Source organism: Lygodium microphyllum, chromosome 21, assembly GCF_053477565.2.
Source record: "Lygodium microphyllum isolate KBCC chromosome 21, Lygodium_microphyllum_v1.1.10, whole genome shotgun sequence".
NCBI lineage: Eukaryota > Viridiplantae > Streptophyta > Polypodiopsida > Schizaeales > Lygodiaceae > Lygodium > Lygodium microphyllum.
The window spans coordinates 27474563-27484679 of record NC_141155.1 but is presented as its reverse complement, the minus strand read 5'-3'; the positions used below and the strand labels follow the sequence as shown (position 1 = coordinate 27484679).

The 10117-nt window shown below is 39.2% G+C and overlaps 1 protein-coding gene across 1 annotated transcript; it reads left to right on the top strand.

Moving 5' to 3' along the window:
- The first annotated feature begins 633 nt into the window (after nt 1–633).
- Nucleotides 634–1609, top strand: LOC148017842 (uncharacterized). The gene is made up of 3 exons (XM_087661250.1): nt 634–753; nt 856–948; nt 1368–1609. The coding sequence occupies exons 1-3, from the start codon at nt 690–692 to the stop codon at nt 1514–1516; spliced, it is 306 nt and encodes a 101-aa protein (XP_087517376.1). The 5' UTR covers nt 634–689; the 3' UTR covers nt 1517–1609.
- Nucleotides 1610–10117: the final 8508 nt, after the last annotated feature.

The following is a 10117-nucleotide window of genomic DNA, read 5'->3' as shown; positions in this document are numbered from 1 at the left end:
TTGCAAATGCCAATGGAGGCTAACTAGTTTGCTTGGATATGTGTATTGTGTGCTTGTTCCACATATGGAAATGTAGAGCTGGCAAAGCATGCATTTGGTCATGCGATAAATCTACAGTCCAGGGAGGCTGCTGCTTATATTGACATGGCCAACATATTTGTTGATGCTGTACCTATTGCGAGGTGTGGTGCAACAAGGATTGGCAACATTTGAAAGTGGGAATCACATGTTCACAGGTGTTTGTAGGGGACCTTCGCCAGCAGGACCTATAGAGCAGCCTGCCAAAAGAGTTGAGCCATTTTTCTGATTAAAAAAAGGGCCACTTTTTGAGGGCCTATTGTGGAAGGATCGAATGCCTGGGGAGAAAAAACATGGGGAAAACAAGCTGAAAAAGGAAAAAAACAGGGTCTCAGAATTTCCAGTTGTTGTTTGTCTATTTTTAGTTGATTCATCTGTTCAAGCTTATGTTTATTCTACTTGATGTTTTATCTATTCTAGCTAAGGAGCTGATGTTGCAGCTAATGTGTGCTCACTTGATGCACTTATGGGGTTCCACTTCTGGTGTCCCGTGTCTCTCTTCTCTTCTCTCTTCCTCCGTTCCTCGTCTCCCTCGCGCACTGTTCAACAGGAAGTCTGTAAGATGCTTCAAACCAGAAGGAGAAGTTGGTGAGCCCATAAAAGTATGAACAATGAATTCCTTGTTTTCATCTGCTCAATTTACTATCAGATGGTGTAAAGAACAGGGCAAAAAAGGTATGCGTGTTTTGATGTTTTGATGTTTTACAAATGCATGTTTTGATGTTTTACAAATGTCTCTTATGTTTCTAAACTTTGGTTTATTATGTGTACATAAAGGTAACAAAATCACAAATGATGGTACAAGAGATAATGGAACAATGAAAGCTAAGGAGGTCATTGGCCCTAATGTCTCTTCAAATCACGATAGAGGTATATGTCTTTATTTCTACTAAACTTTGAAAATTAAAATTTGTACATATTTTACATCTTGCTTTATTAGGTGATTCATTTTGAGATTAACTAGCTTTAATTAGTCTCTTTGTCTAATTTAAAATGTTCATAGTTATTCCTATTTTTAAACTTTAAGTAATTATGTGTATATATATAAATATAGATTAAAGAACAACAAAATGTGGGAAAAGAGGTGATGTAAGAAAGGGAGATTAGGATGTTACTTGCAATAATGTTTCTTCAAGTCAAGATGCAGGTACCAACTTTAAGGATCAAAAACTTATACAAATTTGGTGACCCAAATTGATACAAAATACCTAATTACTTTCTTTTGTGTTATTGAAATTTTTCATAACCTTGTATTATCGTGAGCTTTGGTTAACTCTATGTATATATAGGTAAACAAGTTACTAAAGATGACACAAGAGACAATGCAAGAAAGGAAGACATTGAGATTGCTTGCCTTAACACTTCTTCAAGCCAAGAATCAGGTATTACCAGCTTTCTTATGTTGATAATGAGTCATTTTTTGAAATGGTTATACTAACTAATGATATTTGATCACTTGAGTATCAATAGGAGTGATACGCATACCATCATATGATGATATCTATCGGCCACCCATGTTGAAATTTAGAGAAGAGGGTAGACAAACATTTATTACTTTGCAACATATTGGAGATTTAAGTGATAAAACAATCAAGACACACATGTTGCTTAATTATTTTTTAGTTCTATGCTCCTTTAAAATTATTTTCATTTTTCTTTTGGTTGCTAGAAGTAGATGTTGATGTCTTAATTTGTTTAATCTATTTTGATCATTAGATGTATGTTATTGATCTTTACTTAGAAATGATGACATTCTCTATATAATTTTCTGGTTAAAAATTTATTGTGCAATTTCTTGTTTGATATTAGCATGTTTAAGAGAAAGGGCAAAGTAGATAAAGTGATAAGGAAAAAAGAGAATTTCCACGGAATTCCCTAGTTGAAAGTACATATAAGTAGGGAATGTAAAAAATAGGAAAAATGAGAGATTTTCTAGTGAGAGTACCTAGGGAATCACCTCTAGAAAATTTTTCCTATATATGAAATATTTCCTATATATGAAATATTTCCTATATAGGAATTATTCCCTACATTGAAAATTTTGTATTTTCCTATGTAGGAAATATTTCCTATGTAGGAAATATTTCCTACATAGGAAAAAAGGTCTTATGTGATTCCCTACTTATTCTCACTAGGAAATGTCCCATTTTCCCTAGTTTTTACTTTCCCCACTTATATGTATTTTCAACAAGGGAATTCCATGGGAATTCTCTTTTTTTCCTATATGGGGATCGATTGAAAGTTCCTTGTGTAGGCAATGCTAGGTTAGAACCTAATTCATACCGTTTTAGGGGGTCCAAATGGGACTATGCCCTATGGACAGAGAGGTTGAGCAATGCATCCCTCTTGTTTCCCATTCTCTTTGAACCAAGTGCAGCATGGATCTGCTTCGACATGGGTATCTCTGCGGAAAGTAGGATATCGAGGACATGACACTAGAATGTTGTCAGGAGACATTGACCCCTAGGAACCCAAATTTCACATCGATCCTAATGGGTTTGGTTGCGAATGTTCCATTGTGAGGTGGACTTGGAAAAACCTAGGCAACAAACCACGAAACATTCCATGGGAGTGTCAGACAGTGATGCTTAGATTCATTTTTCGATAGACTACTAAAGTGTGCTTGGAAGATGTTGGCACATTACAATTGGTATTAGAGCAAAACTTTGTAATGATATGGGATTGATTTATGTATGGTTTGTAGATATATCTTAAACAAAATAACCTAAATGGTATGGGTTGATTGTCAAGCACCTTCTACACCCACGAATGCTGACATGCAAGAGAAGAAATTCCTTCTCAACCAATTTAAGATACCCGAGTTTGATGGAGAAGTGATAGACATCATAGTCAAGGTGGAGGTATGGATTGAGTTTATGGATGACTATTTCTCTACTGCGGAAACTACCTCTACCAATCAAGAAATGATAGAAAAGCTTAAGTAGTTGGCCATGCTCAGTTATGGCGGAAGAAATGATGCAAAGATCAAGGTATTTTTGAAGCCGCTGTCACTTGGGCTCAGTGAAAGATGATGTACGCAGATGATACCTTCTGCCAACCTACCAAACTTTGAGAATGAATGAATTCTTTAAGCTAAAGTAGCTGGAATTAACTTTAGAAGCTTAGTACTCAAAGTTTCTGACCCTACTAAAATATGTAGCACCTATGGAGCCACTATCAAGTTTCATAGCATGCATGTCTTGGAAGATTATGAATATGAGAATGAGGACTCGAATGCTATGGTTCCTATGCCCAATGCCAAAATACTCATTATGAGGACGGCCTTGACCATGAGCAATTCTTTGACTCCTTGGAGGGATTTCCCTTTGACCCCACTACTTGTCTTCCTCATGAGATGGATGGGGTTGATCATATGACACCCCCACATGCCACTACTTCAATTTTCTCCATATCTATGGATGCATGGATGGGATGTAGAAGCCCAAGTATACTACACATACAAGGAAACATAAATGGAAAGCATATATTTATTCTTGTTGATAGCATATAGCTTTACAAATAAATTAGCCCTTGACTGTTTGAGATTATTTTTCACAAAATTACAACATCCCCTTAAGGTGGAGGTGGCTAATGGTAATGAGCAAATCAACACTCACATATGCTCTAAGGTATCACTCAGCTTGGTTGCAAATTATGAAGCAATTGTACTTGATTATACTTGATATGGGATTGTAATTGATTTTGTCTTGGGTTGCAACTAGTTGAAACAGTTGGGAAAAATTGATATGGATTTCTCTCAGCCATACATGGAATTTGTGATGCATGGATAGCTTACACACTTAGAGAGAATTAGGGATAATGCAAATTTTTAGCTAATTATAGCAAAGAAATTGAAATGGGAGTTTAAGATATACTCACAAATCTTTATCTTGCATTTAAACAAGGATGTTTCATATCAGTCTACTAATTAGACAAAGGATGCAACCTTGAGAGATCTTTTGGATGAATATAAGGACCTATTTCAACCATCTACAACTCTCCCACCAAAATGGCAGGTGGATCATCCCATTGACTTGGAATCCCACTCAAAACCAGTCAATAAGCCACCTTATAGGATCTCTAAGTTTGAGCTTAAGGAAATTGCTAAGAAAGTTAAAGAGGTCATTGAGAAGGGATTTATCAAGCCTAGCTCTTCCCCCCTATGCATCTCTTGTCTTGTTGGTCAAGAAGAAGGATGGCTCCTTCAATGACCTTAACAAGATTACAATCAATAATAAATACCCCGTACCTAGAATCAACAACTTGCTAGATGAGCTCAAGGGAGCTTGCTACTTTATTAAGATAGACCTAAGGTTTGGCTATCATCAAATATGCATGAGGGTAGGTGATCAAATCAAAATAGCATATAGGACTGACTGGGGGTTGTATCACTTTCTTGTATCCCTTCCTTTTTTAGTTTTTGCTTGTCTTTTTCAATGATATACTCATCTACATCAGGACATTGAGAGACCACCTATAGTATCTACGATAGGTATTTAATGTATTATGAGAGCATAGATTGTTTGCCAAGGAAAGCAAATGTATTTTCATGCAAACGAGGTTGAGTATTTGGGATATATTATGAGTGAAGAGGGGATCCAAGCTAGCCCCAAGAAGGTGGAATGTATTCAAGATTGTTCCATACCTTGTAAGACTACCTCTTTACGTGGCTTTCTTTGTCTCTCCTCCTTTTGTCAAAGATTTATTTGCCATTATGCTACCATTGCAACACCATTAATCGCAGCTTCCAGCACCTAAAATAATTGCTTACTTCAACCCCCATTCTTATGTGTCCCGACTTTACAAAAGAATTCACTATACAATGTGATGCTAGTGGAAGGGGTATTGGTATTGTTTTGCTACAAGAACATGGTATTATAGCCTTTGAGAGTCATAAATTGGACGAAGAAGAGAGGCAACTGCATGTTTAATGATCAGGAGATATTGACAATCATTCATGCTATTAGAAAGTGGCATCACTATCAATATACCAGTAGATTTAAGGTGAAAATTGACCATCGGCTGCTCAAATACTTCATGATGTGGCCTAATTTGACTCCTAATCAAAGGTGGCGGGTGGAAACTTTGCAAAAAATATGATTTTGAGATCACTTATACTAATCTTTGGAAGGACAGTGTGGTGGTTGATTCAGTCTCCTGTATGTGGGCATGCAAAGGCTCATTGATCATAGAACTTCACAGTGGTTGGATAGAGGAACTTCAAGAGACCTATTTGCTCAATGTTTAATTCAGCCCTATATTTCACAAACTATAGCAAGGCACTATAAACGAGTGCTCCCCATATCAGCTCAAAAATGGTCTCATCTAAGCACATGGCTAGATTTTAATTCCTTGCACCTCCTCTTTCACATATCAGATGATAGAAGAGATGCATTCTTTGTCGATTGCTGGTCACCTAGGGGTGTTTAAAACCTATGATCGCATGGAAGCTATGATAGTGAAGAGAGAGTATTTTTATTAATGCTGATGATTGACCTAACCCTCCTACACCTTAAATACCATGGCTGTTACTAGTATTTTTCCTATCATTTCCATATATCCCGCTCGTTACAAAGCCATCTTGACTCAGAAGGTTTTTGTCCCCAAAGAAAAAAAGGAGAGTTGGGGGGGAGGGAGAGGCAACAAATTACTACTCTGTGCAAGAATACAAGGAAAATGAGCAAAGGAGGAGCCTAAGTACCATGTGAAATGGGGCCTAGAGAGGCATAGGGAGTATGGGGCATCATACAAGTGGACCCACACACAAGATGATCTACCATTTCATTAAAATCAAGGTCTTGGATGAAGTGGATAGCATATTGTCAAGAATAGGATTACTATAAAAAAACAATCATAACTTTGGGTAGGGAGCTCTAAATAGGATGGTTGAGGTTTCAATGTGGAGCTCATGAAAAGTGGGTTGAGCTAAAAAAATAGCATGATCAAAATTGGTGCAAAATAGTTTGTTGTTCAGAAGTAGTTGTGCAGTCCAAACAAGGCCAACTATGGTTAAGTTTTAGCCAAAAAAACATCTCTGAGGTGGGAGAATTCCTCCAAAATGTATGTTGGTCTCCAAGAAGCTTCCTCTAGAGGTAGATCTTGCCACTTGATCAAGTATTCCCCGATCAATCGGGTGTGAAGCTGCTTTTCTCTCTTCCCAACAACTGCTTTACAAATGTATTGAATAAGACATTCTCGAACATTCATGGGGGGCAATTCCTCCACATAGTCTTTCGGGGACCTAATGAATGGTTTCATCCAACTCATGTAAAAGACATCATGGATCTTAGTGGAGGGAGGAAGTTGGAGGTGATAGGCCAAGTCACCCACTTTCTTAACTATCTTATATGGCCCATAATAGCGGTGTGCCAACTTATTGCATGAACCATCCTTGAGTGTGGCATATCGAGAATTCGGGACCGTCAGAAGTACCGACTCACCTTCTTGAAACTCAAGAGAGCACCTCCTTTCATTAGCATAGAACTCCATATGGTCTTGGGCCTTTTTAAGGTTCACTTTGCACTCTTGAAGCAAGGCATGCATGTGGTCTAATTTCTCTTTCCCATGTGGATTGAGCTTTTCACTAAATATGACTGTAGGGAGGGGCACACGATCACCATATAGGGCCTTGAAGGGAGACACTCCAATACTAGAATGAGTGGATTTGTTCTAAGCAAACTTAGCCAAGTGCAACCATGAATCCCATATTTGCTAGACATCGTGACAAAAATGTCTCAAGTAGGTTTCAAGCCACTTATTGACCCGTTCTATTTGACCATCAATTTGGGGGTGATAGGCTATAGATGGAGCCAATTTCATCCCCATGGAGCTGAGAACTATCTACCAAAAATGGCTTATGAATTTGTCTCGGTCATACACTATGACATGTGGTAACCCATGCAACTTGAATGCATGCTCCATAAACTGACTAGCCACTTGAGATGTTGTAAATTGTGACTTGGTGAGGATAAAATGGGCTGCTTTAGTGAGCATATCAACTACCACATAAATGTGTAACAAGCGGGATACACACTGACTAGGGGTTAGACACCCACTCACATTGACATGGGTATATAAGATGAAGAGTCCTAGATTAGGGCAACCACCTATTATCGAGAGCATACACTTCACCTTCATCTCCAACTTCCATGGCTTCCTCCTTCCTTCTCTCCTCTTTTTTGTATTTATCTCTCCTCTTCTAGTATTCTTTTCTCTTCTTCTTGCTCCCTTTCTCTCTCTTTAGCTCTTCTCCTCTCTCCTCACAGCTTCATTCATTACAAGTGGTATCAGAGCTTCAGGCTTTGGTCCTTTTCTTCTTCCCCTTTGTTCCTTTTCAAATCCCAAAAACCCTAGTTACTCAGCTTATACGTACAGGTACAACAAGGATTGTAGTTAACTTCAGCATTTTGGAGCAACCAAGAGCTATGGCTAGAGACTCAAACATATCTGGAGGTAAAACGGTTAAAACCGTAGGTTGTCACTTCTTTTCATGCAAATTTTAAGGGTTTCGAGCCAAGTTTGGAGTCTCAAGGGTTAGAGGAGGACAAAATCTCAACTACTTTTTGCTTCAACCCCTTTCTCTCTCCTCCCAGGAAAGCTACCATAGCCACATAGCAAAGAGAACTCTTCTTTTCCCCTGGAGCATCCATGGGAGTGCCCACTTGAAGTCCCAGGAGCCTTCCCCACTTGCCCCTGACCAAGGGCAATACCCTTGAGAAGGGTCACAGGCTAGGAGAGAGCCCAAGGAATAGCCCACAATTTGTGGCACATTTTGCATTGTTGTTCCCTGTTCTTCCTGCTCTCCCCTTTGTTGTAGCCTTTCTCCCCTGCTGCCCTCTGCCACTCTAGGCACTTGATCAGCACTCTTACCTCCTCCTCCTTGAGAATCCTGGCCCTCAAAGCCAACCTCCAAGGTGGACAACAGATGGATAGTTTCGGATAGTTTGGGCAGGCATGGATTTTCCAACTGAAGATATCTCTGACCTTGAGAGCTCAGGTCCCACAAGCCCTTCAGCCCGTGAATGACTTTTCTTACCCGGATTGAAGACATGGAGTTTAGCACGCATGGGAGCTTTATGGGCAACCATGAAAGCTTCACTTAAAACTTTCTCTCTCTAAAGCTCAAGCTTGGGGACAAGCATGTGAGCCATCCTCATTAGTAGGAGCATTTGAATGGTGAAGTCTTCTTCCATGGATACCCCAACCAACCAAACTTGATCTATGGAGAAAATGGGCATCATGATGAGCTATGCCTCAACGGTCTCCCCAAGCATTAAAGAGGTATGCCAGTGTGATCTAAATCTCTCGAATTTAGCCACTTGTTGAGCTTACTCCCTTGTTGGAGAGATTCAAGATTGCATAGGTTTAGTAACTCAATCCTCTTTGTGTGCATGCATCATATCTCTTCCTGAAATTCATTGTATTGACTGACATTAACCCCAATTTTGTCTTGTGACCTTGGATAAGCCCGAAAATGAATAATAGACATTCTAAATTGGGTAAGTATTAACCAGTGAGTCACTAGACTACCAAGGTAACCCCCTGTTGACAATAGCAAATGATGTTGCCCATGGAGGCTAGATATATGCCCTAAACAGGCTAGAAGGTAGACAAATATGCTCTAGGAAGAGGATTCAGAATCCCATATGCACAGTGAGGATAGTGGTACTATCCAAAAGCTATATAAGCATGTACTTGATAGTCATTTCAATATATGTTACTTTTCAATTTGAGTCACTCAAGATTGTGTTTATGAGTCTAAGCTAATCTATCTTGGAACCTAATTCACTTGAGTTACAATTTCTTATTTTGATAATGTATCATGTGTTTGACTTGCATCCACCATAGCCAATCTAATTCTAGGACTGTGTTTCTTAACATGGTATCAGAGCCATGAGTGAGCTAGGTAGCTAATGATGTGTTTTCTTCTTCCTTGCAAGATCTACAATCTTTTAGCCTATTTCTATTCCAATCTCTCAATCTACTCAACATTCATTGGTGTGTATGAGGTAAAGGAGCTCCAGGAAGGAGGTGTTGCGGTGCAGCCATTGAAGGCTAGTTCACGATTCATGTTGGTGTCCCCTTGAGGGTAGCTAATGGCCTCCTTAAGCAAGGGGGTTGCTTGTCCAAAGAAACAAGGGGTCTACTTTCTAATTTTGAGATTGAGAGAGAAGAGAAGAAGAAGTGGATGAAGCAGCAAGTCATTTGGTACTACTTCAGCTTGACAAATTTGGCTTTTTCACAGAGCAAATCTGAGAGTCATTGCTCACAGAAGCCACAAGTGACAAAGAAGATTGTGAAGTAGGTTTTGAGTTAGAGAGAAGAGTGAAGAGAGCCGTGAAGCTCTATACTTCATAGCCTATTGTCACATCCTCCCCCAGGCTACTGGAGCGGCATACATAGCCTCTACAAGCAAACCCTTGACTAGTCAGTGTGGTGTCAACCTTGGCTATAGTATCTTTGCCTCCACCTATTCCATGAATCTCACCCTGTATTTCCACTTGGACTACCTCTCATAAGCCTCCAAACCAGTGGACCAGCAGTCCACTTTGCTGCATGTCACTCTTGGGACATCTCTAAGGCCTACCAGGTCTAAAAGAATGACAAGAAGTAGGTCATCTACAATAGCAGTGGATGTGAAGGTGTGCTAGACCTATATCGCACTAGCACCGGTGTTGGAGGCTATTGCTATAGTGCAAGACCGAACCAACGACAACTCTAGGCATTGGCATACTTGGTACATTTTTTGAATCAATATGTTGCCCATTGATCTGGCCTTCCATGTAGTCTTAGCTAGAATATTAAAAATCCTCTACTAAAATATCTCCTTTCACATTGCTTCTCTATAAACCTCTTTCACGCTTGTATTCTCAAACCGGTTCTATGCATCCCTTGTTCCCACTGTTTTCTATGCTAAACTCATTCCTTAAATCACTTTAAAAGGTGTTTTCATGTGAAGATACAAAGGGAATAAGAGTGATCTTATATATTGGTTTTCTTGATCTTTGACAATTCCTATGAACACTTGATTGAAAAACCA

What these genes read in the sequence shown, in the direction of transcription:
- LOC148017842 (XM_087661250.1), top strand. Translation starts at nt 690, where the DNA reads ATGAATTCCTTGTTTTCATCTGCTCAATTTACTATCAGATGGTGTAAA. An exon ending in TAAAGAACAGGGCAAAAAAG is followed by an intron (nt 754 to 855) that starts GTATGCGTGTTT and finishes GTGTACATAAAG; the next exon opens with GTAACAAAATCACAAATGAT. An exon ending in CTCTTCAAATCACGATAGAG is followed by an intron (nt 949 to 1,367) that starts GTATATGTCTTT and finishes ATGTATATATAG; the next exon opens with GTAAACAAGTTACTAAAGAT.